This window comes from Xenopus laevis, chromosome 1L, assembly GCF_017654675.1.
Source record: "Xenopus laevis strain J_2021 chromosome 1L, Xenopus_laevis_v10.1, whole genome shotgun sequence".
Taxonomy (NCBI): domain Eukaryota; kingdom Metazoa; phylum Chordata; class Amphibia; order Anura; family Pipidae; genus Xenopus; species Xenopus laevis.
This window is the reverse complement of record NC_054371.1, coordinates 73,600,803-73,620,712: the sequence shown is the minus strand read 5'-3', so window position 1 is coordinate 73,620,712 and position 19,910 is coordinate 73,600,803. Positions and strand designations below refer to the sequence as shown.

General features: G+C 36.6%; 1 protein-coding gene across 1 annotated transcript in view; it reads right to left on the bottom strand.

The window, feature by feature from the left end:
• Positions 1 to 1,237: 1,237 nt before the first annotated feature.
• Positions 1,238 to 19,910, bottom strand: part of ugt8.L (UDP glycosyltransferase 8 L homeolog) — a 29,609-nt gene continuing 10,936 nt past the window's right edge. Inside the window, exons 3-6 of the mRNA XM_018251582.2 lie at positions 6,064 to 6,206; positions 5,635 to 5,711; positions 4,040 to 4,259; positions 1,238 to 2,261 (exon numbers count right to left, since the gene is read on the bottom strand). Of these exons, the coding sequence (XP_018107071.1) occupies positions 1,910 to 2,261; positions 4,040 to 4,259; positions 5,635 to 5,711; positions 6,064 to 6,206 (792 nt within the window). The 3' untranslated portion in view covers positions 1,238 to 1,909. The remainder of the gene's footprint in view (positions 2,262 to 4,039; positions 4,260 to 5,634; positions 5,712 to 6,063; positions 6,207 to 19,910) is intronic.

Here is a 19,910-nt window from a genome sequence, read left to right as displayed (position 1 = left end):
TTAATACAATAGGAAGACAAACAGATCACATATATTTATTGGACACATTTAGTTTAAGAACCCGGATATTCTATTACATATATCATGTAGCTCTTGAGGGAAATAACACTGTCTCTTTCCATTTTATTAATAAATAAGTTATCCTCACTATCTACAAACATCGTGAAAAATATGTACAGCTAAAATTCCAGGTATTCGAAGTTAACACAGGGAAAGAATACGGCTCTTGTTCCTACCTACTGTCCTTTAATCGGAGTGATCTTAGCTTTGTTTCTGAAATAAGTTCTCCCAAATAAAATATGCTCAGTCTCAGTTACAATAATTGGGAGCGATTATGAAATCAAAAACTGAGCATAAATGATGTGGTTCTGGATTCTATAACCACATAAAGTCACCCTACGTTTTATCAGGCATGAGAAGATTTTGCAATAAGGGTTGCATAAATACCTGTAGTACATTTATTGCAATAAAAGGTATTCTAGAAAAATAATTACAAATAAGAATACATTAATATTTATTAAAACAACAGGTTTTGTGATGAAAAAAATCAGTTGAAGTCGAAGGTTTTACCGCAAATACTTCGATCGATCGATCGATCGAGGAAAAATCATTCGATCGAACAATTAAATCCTTCGAATCTAACGATCTACAGAGTTAAAAAACATACAGGTCTTTTTAATGGTACAAAAACTTAGATATCATGTGCAATGGATTACTGATTTTCTTGCTTCCCCTTTTAAATCAAAGCTAACAACACCAAGCTATTTAACAAGTGAAGAACAAAACTGTTTAGGAAAAATAGGGTTGTAACCAAATAATTCATGGATTGTGTTCTCCTGAAAGTATCCTGCACAAATGTTTCCATAAGGAACAAACAGCACCCGATGTCACAATGAAGTATTGTGCTAAAGCTAAATACTAAGGGGCACATTTACTAAGGGTCGAATATCGATGGGTAATTAACCCTCGATATTCGACCATCGAAGTAAAATCCTTCGACTTCGAATATCGAAGTCGAAGGATTTACCGCAAATACTTTGATCGAGCGATTAAATCCTTCGAATCGAACGATTTGAAGGATTTTAATCCATCGATCGAAGGATTTTCCTTCGATCAAAAAAAAGCATAGAAAGCTTATGGGGAAGGTCCCCATAGTCTGACATTGACGCTCGGTAGGTTTAAAGTACTTCGACTATCGAATGATTTTTAACTTTGAATCCTTCACTCGAGCTTAGTAAATGTGCCCCTTATGTATTTCATTAACTGAATACAATATTATTTTAATTGTTTACACGGAAAAAAATATTAACATATGCTATTTCCAGAACATGTAAATATCATTCATTTATCAAAAATACTATTAGAAAATATTTTGGATCTACAGTTACAGTTTAGCGGCTGCCTGGGAAAATATAAAGTGAAAAGAAATTATTGATACTTATATTTTAAATTACGTTTCAAGAGATACCTCTATAACATAATTTCACCGAAGAATTTATATAGTCTGTAACAAAATTATATTTTTGTTTGGAAGCAATAACACATTTCTGTTACAAAAATGGCAGTAGAATAAATGTATCTTCGCTAAGAAAATCAAATGAATTGTTTTGGATGTTTTCTTAGTTTAGGTAGAATTTTATTAAGCATGTGTAATAGTGATGGAGTGCTTAGAAGAGTTAATGGAAGTTTTTCAGGGTGTTAGGAGAGTCTAAAGTACATTGTCTTGGATTTATGAGGTCAGAAACACACAAAAAAATCTTTGCTTAAAATGTAGCAACACAGTATTTTCTTGACTGATACCTGCTTCCAAGAATGCAAACAAGACTTCTCCGGCATTTGTAAAATTATTAATATCAACTATTAAAATTGCCTGATTTTAACCTTATACTTTAACTCAAATTTTATAGACTCATTTCACCTTCTTTTCATGTTTTATGTGCCCATTTTTTCTATATTTGCCATTGGCTGTGCCATTTTGGTAGTACCCATTGAGGCTGACGTGTTCCTTGCTCCTCGGGTTTTTCCGCATGTATTTGGTGAGCATTGAAATGCAGCACCAGGCTATAATAACAACAAAAAGTGTAAGTAATACGACATCTAGTAAAAAGTACTGATAGAAAGAGACGTTGTAAGTAGCAGCGCGCAGATGGTCAGCTCCGTTGTGCCGAAGTACATAATTGATCCAATATGCTGCCCTGCTCACTGGATGGCCTGGCTGGTCTTTGTGAATTTTAGACAGTTTGACTGCCTGTTGTTGGTAACTACAAAAAAAATGAAACAAATGGCAAAATACATGATTTAATAAACAGAAAAACAGAATGAGAGGTAAATGTAGGAACAGGAATATTTCACTTTTATTCTGAACATATTTTCCTCTGATCTAGACACTGATGCCAGACAGACATTATCTAGATTTGACTCACTTAGCTCAGTGGTCTGATATGAATGCAATTGAAAGGAAACATCTATTCTGTAGTCCATGATTGATGGCAGCACAAAGAGCCCTGTCTTTAAAATCGTCAAAGCCATTATACAAACAGTGACAAACCACAACTGACAAGGCTGCTAGCTGTACCCACTAGCGGTTACTCTAAAGCGTGCCATTATTTGGTTTAAAACAAACTTGTGAGCATTGCATAATAAAAAATAAAATTCAATTAGAAGAGCTAAAAACTAAAATTGTCATACATTCTGCATTGTGCTTGCCCTATTTCTATGTGGGTAAAACATTTATTATTTTAGTGAAAACTCTATGTATATATTTAGCTATGGTAATTGTCATCAAGCAGAGTGTTAAAATACAGGCAATTGTGATTATATGTATAACATACACTGTATGCCTTAATGATGCCACTCGTGTCACCAGTACCACCACAATGGAGCAACTACTGTACATGGAAGCAGGTGAACAGGCCTTGGGGGCACACACACTCCATATAAAAACCCAGCATCCATTCACACACCCCTCCCTACTTAATTATATATATACCCTTATACCCCTATACTAACTATAGAATTTAGTAAAATTTAAATATTTATTTTCCGCCTCTCTGTAGCATCTCAGTAAACCAGATCAACAAATTTCTAAGCTGTTACATTGAGGACCAACAGCAGCAGCAGCAGCAGCTTCAGTCAAGCTTTACCTTAGTCTGTAACACTGCAGCAGCTACAAGTGATAAATTAATTTTTAGCTGTTGCCACAACCTTACCTACACAGCTTATTTGAGAGGAAAAAAAGGAAAGTCATTTTTAAAACCTACATTTTAGCAAAAACTTTCAAAATTAGAAAATTGTTAATTTAATTTCATGAGAGATACTGCAGGCTACGGTAAGGTACTGTGGATGGGTGAGCTGTCTTTCTGATAATCTCGCTTTCACAATGAATGTTAGATGTATACAAGCATTTATTCTTTACTGCTATAGTTCCACCTGTGGGTTAGGACTTATTCCATAGTTCAAGAACCACATAAAACACATTTAAATTTGCAACAGGCAAAATGCATTTTCAACCATATAAATACAGAACAGGCCTTATAGCTAGTGACTGTGTATAATGCTGTGAAATGTTCTCTTTTTAGATGGCAGGTGAAAAGAAAATACAAGCAGTTATTACTTGTGTAACTGTTCAGAGAGACCACTTGCTGCTCAATTTTTTAAATTCATTTGTAATAATGTAATAAGAAAATGACAATGATGAACATTTGGGGGCACATTTACTAAGGGTTGAATATCGAGGGTTAATTAACCCTCGAAGTAAAATCCTACAAATTCGAATATCGAATTCGAAGGATTTACCGCAAATCGTACGATCGATCGATCGAAGGAAAAAATCGGTCGATCGAATGATGAAATCCTTCGAAGGATTTTAATCAATCGATCGAAAGATTTTTCTTCAATCAAAAAAACCTAAGAAAACTGATGGGGAAGGTCCCCATAGGCTAAAATTGACCTCGGTAGGTTTTTACTTTGAATCCTTCACTCAAGCTTAGTAAATGTGCCCCCTAGATTCAGAATTTGATTGTACGCACAAAGGTATTACCTTTTATTATGAATGACTTCAGTTAGCGATGCAAACAAAGAATCCTCTGTCATTTTTTTCCACTCGAGAAGTATTCCCATGCCTTTGGCTTGTACTCGAGTCATGGTATCATAATGGTCACCAAACAGTGGGATGCCCACTACAGGCACTCCATGGTACATAGCTTCAAAAATACCATTTAACCCACCATGGCTGAGGAATGTTTTAATTTTGGGGTGACCTAAATATTAATGAAGCAAATAGAAAATCATAAATACAAATGTAAAATATTCATAGTATAAAGCTCTACACTTTCATGTCTCCTCTGGCTTCTTTTAAGTCTTTTGATGGATGTTTATTAACCAGCATACAGTAATTACATTCTGATCTCAAAACAATTGTATTTATTTGTTTAAGGGTAATGGCTCGTGGAGTGCTTCAATGATCGCAGTATCAGACAGAAAACGGTAGCATAACTTATACTCCTATCACAGAATCCCTCATAAGTCTATGGAAAAGGGACATTTTACCTGACACTATTATCTGCCTGATGACAGGGGGTCAAATACTGACAAAGCCATAGCCAAAAATGTAAGTTAATCATTTCTTGGAACTGTGTGACTGGGCTACAAATCCTATTGTATAGCTTATCACATGCCGTTATTATTGGGCAATTTGTTTTCTATTATAAACTGACACAGACTAAGTGACCACACACATGAGAATCTATGCATACATAAAAAAGGAGCATTTCTCTAGGTGTGGAGTGACTGCAACCTTTATAATACTAATGAATCTCAGCACTACCTGGGAGCCCTGTGTAGCTGAGCGGAGTTTAATATGCTTGTTATTGACAGTATATTAAATTTGCTTGTTATTGACACCGGAAAAAGGGCTTGTGTGCATGGAACAAGTTGTGTAAAAGAAAAACTTTATAAAATGTGTGTTGCTTAATCTGCCTGAATGAGCTTGACCATTTTTTTTTTATAAATCTGTGTCTATAATATACAGGGCCTAATTTTTAAGCCTTGACTTTTTCTGGTCGAGTTTTTAAAGTTGAAAACATATCTTTAGAGATTTATTATTCCCCAACGCTGCTAAAAATCCAAATCTAAAAAATACTCCAGCTAAAACCTGTCGAGGTCATGTAGAAGTCAATGGCAGAGGTGCTTTTTCCAATTTGAAGATGTCGCGATCTGCACTGGTTTCCATACAAGAATACAAAAAAAGTCAGGGATCTTGGGTGACAACTCAAAAGAATTGTATGATTTGAGCATCAAATTAGAAAAGTTGAATGATTCGAATTGTTGCACAATTTTTGTCAAGACAAATCACATCAACTTTTTTTTTTTTGCTGAATTTCGGACTTATCGGGAAAATATCTGCCTTACACTTGTTGTTGTTCATATGGAACATTTACTATACCTTTTATTTATGGTTCCTGGAACAATATTATGCAGTTACCATGTTTAAAATAAGTAAATTACATTTTTTGACAAAGCACGATCATTATATGCATTCTCTATAACTGTACTGAAATAAGTAGCTAAAATAAAGACTTATGTTATATATCATATATCTTAGTCCAGAAATGATTAATCAGAATATGTACTTACCAAGTAAATCATTTTGAGGTATCCATTCAACGAGTTTGGTGTTGTTTCCTAAATTTCTTGGTTTGTGTCCAGAAAACCTGAAGTCAGGATGCAAGAAATGGGAATAAGTTTGACATCTTGTGAATCGGTAGAAAAAAGACTGATAAACCAGGACAAAATGTCTCTTTTAGTAAAAAAAAAAGTTATCTGCTGAATGTTGCATTCAATTTAGTATTTTACAACCATAAAACCCATATTTTGCTAACTAAACAGCAAGAACAAGCATCTCTTCACCTACTTAACTATAAAAGGCATTGCATTCAGTCACAGGTCACAACTGCAACGTGTGTAGAATTAGCTCACATAGCCTAAATATCTGGTTGCCTTCCTAGGTGAGCATACTCCTGATGATGAGTGTTGCTTTACTGTTATACAAGTTGGATTACGTACCTCCAAATCACTTTCTGAGGTAATCTTGCAAGGGCCCCAGCCAGTTTATGTGCAATGTCTTCAGACAAGTATTTGACTCCAGCTCCAAAAGAGACCAGAACAAAACCATTCTCATCAACATTGTCCACCCATGTTTGAAGCTCCTTAAAAAAAAAATACATTTGCTCACTACTGGTCAAATACTGATCAACATCAAGGAGAAAAATCAAGTAGAAAAATCCATATCATGGTTATTATTTTCCAGTGAGTTCAAAACAAAGCATTTCTACAAACAGAGCATACATAATAATGTACAAACATGTATAAATCAAGATATTTTACTCTCCCATAGGGGCAGAATACCCCCTTGTTCAACATGAGTAATTACAAGGTTCTTCAGTGTCAATACATGCAATTCATTAGAGCAGGCCACGGGGCGGTGGTACCTTTGTGAATAGTGTCAATGTGCAGTCAAATTTGCATCCATTTCAGCGCTTTGCACTTAATGAGGTTTTCTGTTACAAGGACTTGCTTGAAGTCAATGGGTTTTTGTTCTACTATATATACCTTCTACTGAAAAAACATACAGTCCTGGTTTCTGTTACAAAAAGAGCTGAGAATCTCTCCTCCCTGTCAAGTGGCGAGATCATTCTGATTTCGTGATTTGAATTTAAGCAATTCAGGGATGGGTGAATTTTTTCACCTTGTTTTGCCATGGAAATGATGCCCATATGTATGGTGTACATATGGTGTATGGTGGCGCTCGTCAAAAATAATGACGTGCATAAAAAAAAAAAAGATAAATACAGGTGTCACCGACATTTCACCAGCGGCAAATTTTTCCCGAAACGAAAGAGGTCAAATTTGCGCAAGCCTACAATTCAGCAATTTATCTACTGCAGTAAAGCAAAGCAAACTTGCCCAATTTAAAGACGCAGGTGGTTGTCCAAATCAGACTGATCCAGTCATTTGCCCCCCCCCCCCAAAAGCCAATGACTGCATCATCAGCAAGAGAGGTCTGCATGATGTTATTTTCAGACCTGTCCAACAGATATGTGTACTGTCCCTGGGCAAATAGGACTTTATGTGTTTATATCTCTGCAGCTAAGGAGAGCAGGCTCAGCCCTTCTGCACCAGGGGGTACACTGCTTTACTTACTTGATTATAATCTCTAGGGATTAGAGAGTTCATTCTCACTGTGTCTCTTACCACATGGCAATCTTTGCATATTTATTCTTGTTTATTTATTTATTATAATGTTTGTCTTCTCTGTGTGTACTTTTCTATATTGTAAAATTGAACAGCATTGCATATCCTAGTAGCATTTTATAAATAAAGCTATACATACATATATATATATATATATATATATATATATACTGACTGTGGGACAGAGGTCATTATAAATATTTATATACAGATATATATATTTTGTAGTTCACAATCATATATATGAGACAGGAAAACAAATGAAGGCCAATCCTGTTGATAAGTAGGGTTTATACATATTGTATCTCATGATCATGTAAATGAGAAGGGTTTGAGCAAACTATACTTATCAACAGGGTTGGCCTTTATTCGTTTTCTTTTACTGATTTAGGACTATTTGCAATTGTACATTCAGCTTAATTTAAATAAATAGGACTACCAATTTACATGGAAAAGAACGTACATATATCTTTTTCCATTAAAAATATTGCTTGAACACTCGTCCTCTGTATTCCTTAAAGGATAAGTTGCTGCAGCGGCATAAACTGCCATGATGGAGGACAAGAATGCATTGTTCCATGGCACAAGGTGCTCTTTATTCTCTATGGTTCTGCATTTGGTTATTTCCCACAGATCACAATCTTTTAATGTACAGCTGTGTTACAGTGCAAGGAACCAGCTGGTGGATACAGCGGAGAGCTGAACAGCAAATGACTAAATGCAACACATAATGATCTATTTCAGCTATTCTGTTTTCAATATACGGCCATTAAGTATAAGCATTGCAAAAAAAAATTTGGTATATGTATGACATAAGTCAACATAAACATGAATAGAGTTCAATTGAGTGGTTTGAGTTTAAAAACAACGGCGATATTATTTATAGTCCTCAGGCTGCAATGACTCCTAGTTATACAGCAATGCTTGGGATTATTCTTCCCCTTAAAAAACAAAAAGGCCAATTAGCGGGGGTGTTCAAAAGAGTTCACACGCAACCTAATGTAATGTGTTTCATTTTAGCACTGAATCATTTTATGCCTAATTGAATGAAAATACCTACTAATTGAACTTAAACACTAATGGACCAGTGAATATTTAAACACATCTGAAGAGTAAGGGAAAAAGAATAATGTCTGACTTTGCAGGAGCACAGTGGTTACAATATGGTACGAGCAAAAACATTGAGACCAATCAATATATAGTACAGAGGTTACTATTAATTATACATAAACTTAATGAAATTATTGGCCAGCCTAATATAGATCCTAAATTTTTTTTAAGACATATGGATAAGTCAAAGATCTAGTGCAATAAATATGTAGAGAATCATTAGTTATAAATATAGAATATATTTATCAAAATTCATAAATCAGTGCAGACATGGGAAGGAACGGCATCAGCAAGAACAACTAATGTCTATGGTGGGGTTATATGTTGTTATGGTTGTAAAATAGATCATATACATTATAAAAAAATGTATTTGTATTTTTTTGTATCTTTAGTATCTAGTATTCTAGTTCAGTGCATTTGTTAATAATTGATAGTAACCTCTATGGGTATGGGATCAGTTATCCTGAAACCCGTTATCCAGACAGCTCTAAATTAAAGAATCTCTCATAGACCCCGTTTAATCCAAATTTTTTAAAATTATTTCCTTTTCCTCTGTAATAATAAAACAGTACCTTGTACTTGATCCAAACTAAGATACAATGAATCCTTATTGAAAGCAACCCCAGTCTATTGGGTTTATTTAATATTTAAATGACTGTATAGTAGACATAAGGTATGAAGATCCAAATTACGGAAAGATCCCTTATCTGGAAAATCCCAGGTGCAGAGCTTTCTGGATAACATGTCCCATACCTGTATTAAATTGGCATTGATCATACATTTCATATTCATATAATTTGTGCCTAGTATAATAGTGAAGGGTCCATCACTACTTACACAATATACAATATAAATATTAGTCTATAAGATTAAATTGGCTTACGTTTGAAAAAGTACACTAGGATTGTATTTGAAAAACATGGAATATGATTTTGGTAAATTATCCCATATTCATATACAGTAAAACAGGTTTTAATCAATAAATGTCATCGGTTCATTAGAGATTGAGGTTTTATTTTCATTATCTGAAATGTTACATGAATAGTCTTGAAAAGTGTCCAGAAATCCATCACATGGTCTTGGACTTTAGTACTTCCCTTAGTCAAGCTTGCCTTGTGCGATAGTGAGTGATGCAGTAAAACACAGGGACAAAGTGCAAGGGATTCTCTTTAACGATTGCCTTTTTTTTAAAGCGATAGTTGGTCCATACAAAACAGAAAACAAACCATTTCCATTGATTTGTTGTTACAAAAAATGCCCATTAGCATTGTAATCAACAGGCCATTAGCTGCCTTGATGATCCTCAAATCAGGTAACAGGTAAGATCACATTATCATTTTAGAAGGTCATGTGATAAAAGGTGCAACATTTACTACTGGACTTAATAACACACAGCAGCCAAATGCAACAGGTAGTATTTATTGGTCAGCTGTTTGACACACACTTGATTGGTTGCTATGGGTTCTTGATCTGGGCAAATATAACAACTTTTTTTTACAATACCCTGTAAGTGTTTTGTTGCCCTCCTGGTGTCAGCCTTTGTGCAGGCAGATATGCTTCTTTTGAAACACAAACATGTTAACCGTTTATTATTTTCTTCTAGATTTTTGTGTGTTTTGAATGAGTAGCAATTTCAGACTTTTTCGGTGTGATTTAGTTCTCTTCTAATACAAACAAGTATGGGATCTGTTATCTGGAATTCCTAGAAAGCTCCAAAATACCAGAATGACATGACAATGAGAGTCCTATATAAGCAGTCATTCTTTAGCAAGTTCCTTTTCCTCTGTAATAATAAAACAGTTACTAGTTTTGATGATAACAAAGCTGTATACATACATATCGGTGGCAAAACAAACCTACTGCGTTTTATAATTTTTAAATGTTTTAGCAGGGCTGGATTTAAAGATCCCACACACCCCTTACACCCTCTCCCTGCCACTCTCAACCCCTCTCGCCCAGTGTCTTAGCTCCCTCTGCTCCACTTTCACTTTACACTGGCAAACAGGAGATTCAAATGGCTATTGAAATCTCCTACCCAGTCCCCAGTGGCAATACGGCCAGCAGACGGCACACCACATGCAAATTTTTGCCAGCCTAGGCCCAGGCATTTTTTGCCTGCCCACAGATCCAGGCCTGGTTTTTATAAGCCTTAAGTGATCCTGATCCAGATTTTTGAAAGACCAAATAACAGATCAGAAACCTGAAATAGTATCACAAGGCTGACTGATCCTAAAACTGCCCACATCAAAGCACCTATAGGTCACAGGGATCATTACTTACACCCCATAGATGGAGGGTGTTTTGTTTGTTTGAAGAGGCTAAAGATGTATGTATACACTGGCTGACTATCAGATGTAGCAAATTCTTTGCCTTTCCAGACCTGCTTTTTTCTTACGCAAAGTGAGTGACACTGTATTCAGGCTCTTATGGGTTGAGGTGCTTAAAAACTGGGGGATATGTGGCCATTATGCTCCTTCCCACCCTGACCCCACCTTGAGCACATATACCATTGATTGCCCTTTCATTTAAAGGTCTTATGGCTGTAGGATCTGGGATAACAGGACCTCCAAAACCTTATGATGCAGGTGGTCTGAAGACTAAAGGGCTCCCCTAACCCTTGTGGTGAAATGGGGCCTGAAGACCCACGTCCTTTTGGTTAGGCACTTCCTTTTTCAATAAGAGTCTGTTGGGCATTTTTTTTACTTTTTGTTTTTCACCTTTCTGAAAGGATTTCCGAGAACATTTACAGATCTTCACAGGCTAAATTTGGTTTACCTTAAAGGACCAGTAACACTAAAAATTATTTAGTTCAAAATTTATACTATACCCCTCTAACAGTGCATATACCCTGCTCGCAGCACATAAAACAATATATCTTGTTGTGTTAAAACACAAGGGGAGAGAAAATCCAGAGTTGCTTTAGCAACTTGCTTCCGGTTTGAGAAGGTGATGGGGCAAATTCACTAACAGGCGAAATTCACCAGCGCTGGCTTCGCGCACATCACAACACTTCACCAGTCGTAAATTCACCTAGACAATGCTAGTTTACGAAGATCTGAAGTTGCGCACAGGGTACTGAACGCTGGTGAAATTACGCCAGCAAAATTATGTTCAGCAATTCGAAGTTACCCTAGCGTTGGCTAATTAGCATAAGGCGTGCAGGTAAAGTACAATGGCCATATATGCTGCAGCAAATACATTACACTACACAAGGCCAGAGAACCTTAATAAAATTATATAAAGTTGTTATAATGCCCTACACATGTGCGCACTGTATAGTTTAGGTGCCATATGTTAGCAAATGTAGGGGGGAAGGAGCATACCCCAAAAAATTACAATCTTTTTCAGCCTATCACCCTTTAAATAGGATAAAACGCCAGTGTTTTTTGAGATGTTCAACTTTTATTTGAGGAACTCCTATCTACTCTATTGCACTTCACCTCGTCTGAGGTGGTGAAGGCAAATCTGGCGATAGAGGTAACTGTCAGTAAAATCAAAAATGCAGTGAATTTGCGTAGTAACGCTCTTTTGCCAGACCAAAAATTCACCTGCCGTTAGAGTGCGAAGTTGCGCCAGAGTCTATCTCCTTGGCGAAATTACCCCAGCTACCGTTAGTAAATCGGCAAAGTGCCGATATGACGTCACACTGGCGAATTTTCGCCAGCGTTAGCCACTTCGCCCTTTAGTAAATTTCCCCCGATGTCGGGAGCTGTTGTGTAGTGCGCAAGTAGTTGTCTGGGACAACTGAAGTCGCCATATCGCCTTTTTAGAGAACCGGAAGAGAACTTTTTTAATGGTAATTGTACATAAAGCACTTGAAATACGAAACAGTGTGCAGGGTAGATGCATTGTTAGAGGGATATAGAATACATTTTGAACTTAATAATTTTTGGTGTAAGGATGCCAAAGCCTATTAATGTGGTGACACCCGGGGGGGGGGGTCTTGTAACAATTTTGGGCTCTTGGAGTATAGCTTGGATATACTAATTTGTTTCCTGTAGTAATGTATTGCCCATCACATTTTCCATGTCATACTATGTTGTGTTTTAAAAAGTATGAACTGTTAGGTATCTTAGTGGTTTTGGAAGGTTTTTAATGTATGTGGTCCAAATAGAACAATTTTACAAGTTACAATTTTGCTTATAGCCATATATAGGGGATTAATGCAGTAAGCCAAAAATGATAATAACAATCGCAAGATCATAGTTTCATACAAGGCAGACATACATGACAGTGATTGGTTAGTTGTATGCATGCTTAAGGAAGAATAGTCAGTGACTAAGGCAGCCCCTTTAATTCAAAGCTACATTTTCTATGGGCAAAAGCACTTGAACAGGCCCTGTGTTTACCAGATGCAGTAAACAATAGCAACCACATAAGGTGTTTTGCTTTTTTAAATGCTACTCGCTTATCGGTTACTATAGGTGTAAAAGCTATAGTAGAATTTGTACTGTTTATTACTTAACCCCCAATACACCTGCAGAGTCAGTAGGCTTCATTTGTGAAGCTGAACACAGCGTGTAAAGTGCAAAAAGAGAACACAATCAGCCAATTTAGTAGTTTGCATTGTACGTTCGGCTGTTCCAACTGGCCACAGGCCTCTGCATTCTGTTTTGGAATGCTGAGACGTGAGTCATGTAGGCATCCCCTCACCTAAACCTCCACGTACTCCTATCATGCCATTCAAAGGCACAAGGTAGGGAGCAGCAAGAAACAGAGTCTGCATTGGGTTCTGTCCTTATCACGTGAGCTAAGGCAGGTGGTTAGTACAGGGCTGAGTTGTGTGTCCTAGTACTGATCTCTGCAATGAGTGCTGGATTTTTCATCTGGCACAGGATGCTGTGCAGAGCTAGCGTGCCCTTGCACTCCCTTAGTGCTCTTCACTCGCACCCCATAACCCATGATACCTAGTACTTGTGCTACACAATGGTCATGCTTATGCTAAACTATAATAATTAATATTATTTCTGGTCTAGGTAGAGGGGACACCCGAGTCAACAGCACTTGCAACCACATCTGATCAGCTAAATGTGGATATGTTTCAGCAATGCAGATTGTGAAATAAGCAATGTACACACTATTTATACTTTTTTTGTATACCTTTTGTATACCTCCTGCCCAGATACTACTGCTTTCACCCATAGATCGAGCTCCATTTTCTGCAGTGATCTTACTGGCATGTATAGGGTTAATGTGTCCATCGTTCATTTTCGGCAGTGATCTAACTGGCACATCTAGGGCTAAAAGGTGTAGCAAAGGGCCTACCAATGTTGGCACTGATCTAAGTGCAGTACATTTTTTGGGGCTCCAAGTATCAATTTCTCGTTAGCACTATTATTTTGTTGACACAGCCCTGCTAATTTGTGAACATAACTGGAAAAGTAAGGGGTGGTGGCAGTTGCAGCGGCAGGTACACTTATGTGCTTCATGGGCCCCTGAAGTGAGGTTCTCTGGTGGCCCTTAGGAACACTGCATGAAAATAAATAAATAAATACATAAATGTTCACTTTGAGCTGGCAGGCTGTGCTATTGCAGATAGTGTTGCTTTTAATGTGTATTTCAGTTTGAGACTGTAAGGCTTCAAGCCTAAATTTGCCATTAAATATTACACAGATTCACTAACTTCGAGTGAAGGATTCGAATGAAAAAAATTCGAATTTCGAAGTATTTTTTGGGTACTTCGACCATCGAATTGGTTAAATTCGTTCGAATTCGAACGAAATCGAACGAATCGAAGTAAAAATCGTTCGACTATTCGACCATTCGATAGTCGAAGTACTTTCCCTTTAAAAAAAACTTCGACCCTCTACTTCGGCAGATAAAACCTACCGAAGTCAATGTTAGCCTATGGGGAAGGTCCCCATAGGTTTGCTAACCTTTTTTTGATCGAAGGATTTTCCTTTGATCGTTGGATTAAAATCGTTCGAATCGTTCGATTCGAACGATTTAATCGTTCGATCGAACGAAAAATCCTTCGATCGATCAATTGCAGGATTAGCGCTAAATCCTTCGACTTCGATATTCGAAGTCGAAGGATTTCAATTCGAGGGTCGAATTTCGAAGTATTTTTAACTTCGAAATTCGACCCTTAGTGAATCTTCCTTACACTTTACACTTTTTTTTTTCATTAATAGTTTTACAATTTTACATGGCATTTTTTTATATAGCCCCCAGTAGCAGTACCCAAGTGCATGGAGACTCTGTTGATGATTATTTTGTATTGCTCATTTTTACATTTCTTTTTTTATGGTTTTATAGATGGCACTGCAGAGTTTGGAGTCTATATAAAACATTTTTGTTTATTATTATAACTCGTTTCAGTGATAAAGATGTGACCTTTTACCTTGTTCTTTAACTTTGTACACTGTTTAGGGAACTTTGCAAATCGTGCGGCTGTATGTGGCACAATAGAGATGATTGCTGTTATATGCTGAAAAAGAAAAGGCTGATCTGTTCCACCACTTTCCCATGAGTCTATTCTTGTCACTAACAGATCATGACAGATCATTCTTTTACCTGCTCAGAAAACATTATGTATGCCATAGGCCTTTACATGCTATAGACTACAGTGTTATAAAAAGGTAATGACTTGCAAAGTTCTGCTTTATTAGACAAACAGAATGTCAAAAGAATAAACAAGACTTGCTTTTTTGACACAAACGAATGAAATGTACAGTATGAGCTGATTTCCAAAGAAAGGTATTAAAATTCAGTTTCTTACAGCAAGCAATGAGATCATTTTCTAATGGGAAGTACACTGTTCAAAACGAATGGCTAATGCTGCAAATTAGCATCTATGTTATGCTGGGCTTTTAAGTTAACTTTTATTATTTATAGAAAAGCCCGTTTTTATTATTTTTTATTATATATAGTTTTGGTATGATTTGTCTTGTTCTTCTATCTTAATTCAGCTTTTAAAAAGGGGTCACTGACCCCAGCAGCCGAAACGAATGCTCTTTGAGGCTACAATTATAGTTATTCTTTTTATCACTTTACTTCTTATTCAATCCCTCTCTTGTTCAAATTCCAGTCTTCATCCAAATCACTGCCTAGTTGCTAGCAACCAGATAGCTGCTCAAATATCAAACTGGAGAGCTGCTGAACAGAAAGCAAAATAACTGGAAAACCTCACAAATAAAAAATATAGACCAATAACAATAGTCTCAGAATATCAATGTCTACATCATACTCCATTTAAAGGTGAACAACCCCTTTAACCCTGATGGTTCAGCCTTTTGAGCTAATGATCATACCATAATGGGGGCCTAAAGATACCTTTTGGGAAAGGAATTCATTAACATTAAAGACAGGATCGTTGCCTATAGGGTTATTCAAACCCTTTGGAAAGATATATTGTTTGGGTCCACCCACATAAGGGCCCCATATACTGGATGATAAGCTGAAGCTTTTATCTGCCAGTATATTGCCAGGAAACAGTAACGGAACTAGGTGGGGGCGGCCCTGGTGCAGGCCGTGCAGCCGAGACCCCCCCCCACCCTTGTCCGCGCAAATTTACTTTGCGGCTGCAGCCGACTCCAGCCGACTGCAGCGCACGTGATCTGCCGGGGGGCCCTGCGGGGGTGCGGGCCCTGGCCTAGTTGCACCTCCTGCTCCCCCGGTAGTTACGCCACTGCCAGGAAATACAATAACATATTACTTTTTCCCAATATTTTCGGCTTTGCACACACATATACTTTTCTATTAATTATTATTATCAAGCACGCATAAACGTTTTGTTCTCATAATAGCGAAACAACATAAATGAATAGGGCTTGTGCTGAAGAACTTTTTGCCTACTGTTAAATCAGGAAATACCTGTGGTTACTGTTATTTCTTGCACTAAATACAGTGAAATCTCAAAGTGAAATTATGTTGCAGAAGGAGGTATACTGCCCCTTTCAAGGAGAAAATCTGTGTATTATGTCTGGTCTCCAATTAACTAAAACTAAATGTTCTTTCTGAAAGAAATACAAATAGAAATACAAAACAATATAATAAGCTGAACAAATGTAAAGTCTTCTGGTATGAATTTTAGTTCACAAAGCCAGAGGGGTGTAAAGGTCAGGCTGATAAGATAGTCTCAAAGTCCAAGTCCTGTATAAATCAATAGGCAATGAAAGGCTGTAACAGGCTCCTCATATGTATTTACTTTTCAGTTGCAAATTGAAGGTCATCCTTGTCTGACCAGAAAGAATAGATCTTACAAAAACATGAAGAAGCAGATATTGAAGGAAAAGTAGAGCAGTTTGAGCTAAAAGTTAATTAATAGGTAATTAAAATGTTGTATAATCCAGTATGTAATACAATAATAGGCTCATAGTGAATATCTATTCATCTCACAATGCACTGGAACATATCACCAAATTAAAGAGAGGAGATTGGACAAGTAAAAAGTAACTTTGCCACAGTGGACTGCTGGGGGAATGCCAACGACAGTGGGCGTTTTATTCTGAGAGGAGGTTTATGTCACCTAAAGATGTGTTGTGACCAGCTCCAATGCTTTATTCCCTTTATTGTGCTTTGCCTCCATAAACCCATATTCTCTTTATATATCACTTTAATGGGTTTGTTCACCTTTCAGTTAACTTTTACTATGATGACAATTTGCAAATGGTTTTCATTTTTTATTATTTGTGGTTTTGAGCAGGCCCGGACTGGCAATCTGTGAGTTCTGGCAAATGCCAGAGGGGTTGCTATAAGGTGCCAAAGAAAGTCAGTATTAAGTGGGCTGTGGGGACTGTTTGGGCCTCTGTGTACCTGAAATGCCAGGGCCTATTTTAATTCTCAGTCCGGATCTGGATTTGAGTTATTTAGCTTTTTATTCAGCAGCTATCCAGTTTTCAATTTCAACAGTCTGGTTTCTAGGGTCCAAATTACCCTAGCAACCCTGCACTGATTTTAATCAGAGTGGATTATGAGTAGAGGAGGGTCTGATGAGTAATAAAAATTAGCAATAACAATACATGTGTAGCCTTGCAGAACATTTGTTTTTTAGATGGGGTCAGTGACTCATTTAATAGCTGGAAGGAGTCAGAAAAAGAAGGCAAATAATTAAAAAAACTTTTTAAAAAAAATGAAGACCAATTGAAAAGTTGCTTGAATTGGCCATTCTATATCATACTAGGGGGCAGATTTACATAGGGTCGAATATCGAGGGTTAATTAACCTAAGCAACAAAAAGAGACTATATATTGTAGCCTTACGGAGCATTTGATTTTTTAGAAGGAACCAGTGACAGCCATTTGCAATAATGAAGAACAACAATTGCCCATTCTAAGCAACAAAAAGTTGCTTAGAATGGGCAATTCTAACTTTTTGATAGACCAAACACACACATATAAGTTAATAAAGGAATTGCAATAAAATATGTTCCTCTCTAGCACGCAACTTCTTCCTGACAGCTCACAAATTTGCAAAACAAGTACAAGGTCGACTATCAGTAATACTTAGGACCTTTTTCTTTTCTGTAATTTGGATCACCATATTTGTCTTTTAAATATGCAAACATTAAGGGGCACATTTACTTAGCTCGAGTGAAGGATTAGAAGGAAAAATACTTCGAATTTCGAAGTATTGTTTTGGCTACTTCGACCATCGAATTGGCTACTTCGAACTTCGACTACGACTTCGAATCGAACGATTCAAACTAAAAATCTTTCGACTATTCGACCATTCGACAGTCGAAGTACTGTCTCTTCAAAAAAAACTTCGACCACCTACTTCGCCATCTAATAACTACTGAGCACCAATGTTAGCCTATGGGGAAGGTCCCCATAGGCTTTATAGGCAATTTGGGATCAAAGGAAAATCGTTCGATTGATGGATTAAAATCCTTCGAAACGTTCGATTCGAAGGATTTAATCGTTCGATCGAAGGAATTGTCCTAAATCCTTGGACTTCGATATTCGAAGTCAAAGGATTTAACTTCGAGGGTCGAATATCGAGGGTTAATTAACCCTCGATATTCAACCAATAGTAAATGTGCCCCTAAATAAACCCAATAAAATAGTTTTATCAATATGGATTTACGCAGCTTTGTTGGGAGCTCGCTTACCTTACCTGTCACTGCTGCAATTCACTGTGCTTACTGTTAAAGCTGTACCTTCAGAAGACAGCTAGTGACATTAAAAAGGACCTTTGTGAGTGTGCTCAATAGCCGGAAACTCTTACCTGTTATTAACACCAGTGCTTATTAATACGTTGTGGCATGTACATAAAAGAGTATTGATCAAGTATATTCAGACAATAACTCACAGTACGATAACATTTTCCTTCCCTATATTAGTCATCCATTCATTTGACTGAATGTATCTTTAATAACACCTATTCCAAGCAATATATTACTGTTTCCATTTGATATCCGTATCTTAAAGGGGCAGAACTGTATAAAACTGTATACTCCTTTGCTAAAAATGAGCACAATGTTGATTCTGCTTACTCCTTTAGTAAAAAAATGATTTTCCAATTTGTTTGCCATTATATAGCACTGATGGATAATTGCCTTGTTTATTATTTATTCCCCCAATAAACAGGGTAATTATTTATACAAACTATGGGGTATTTTATCAAAGAGTGAAGTTAGAGATTACCACAGTTTGCTAGTGTGAAATACCGCCTCTCTCTATTCATTATAAAAAGCCGTATTTATCAAATGGTGAACCTTTGCTTTCACACTTTGATAAATATGCCTTTAAAAATACCATAGAAATAAATGGAGAGAAGCGGAATTTCACTCTAGAAAATGGTGATGATCTCTAACTCTTTGCTAAATATACCCCTATGTATAAACAGTGTCCATGTATTGAGTATAATTTCACATACTGTCAGACGAATGCACAAAACTTGCAAAAAAAAGTATTCACAGACTGCATGCGAGGCTTCAATTTTATCATTACTCTCTTTTTTAATTCTTATGTTTTTGTTCATACTCTCTAAGATTCATCTTCCATTTTGCTGGTTGCTATAAATATAAAAACAAACAAATGAGGATCTGTTGCAAGCTGTTTACTGTTTACTCCACACTAAAATGACTCCTTTAAGGGGGTTATTTATCAAAGGTGGGATTTTAGAAGAAATGTGAATTTTTTTAAACTCGAATAAATTTCGATTTTATTCACAATTCAGTTGGTATGTTATATGTCTAAAATGTGATCAAATATCCCGACAAAAACTCAAATCAAATTCTGATCGTAAAACAATAAAAATCATTTAAAACGATAAAAAAATTCTAATCGAATTTGCAAATTTTTTGATGCGCAACATTTTTTCCTCCCATTCTAATTTCAAATTAAAACTGCAAAAATTTGGCTCATCCCTTCTTAACATCTTCAAATTGTTCAAGGGACCTCTGCCATTGACTTCTACATGAACTCGGGAGGTTTTAGGAGTCAATTAGAACTGTTTCCAGGGTCGAGGTATGATAAATCTCACATTCGAATTCAAATTCGAGTTGGTGGTTTTAAATTCGAATTTGAGTTTTAAGGAAAAACAAAAATTGAAATCTGCCCCTAAATGTTAACAATCTATGATACCACTAGGAGCTGATGAAT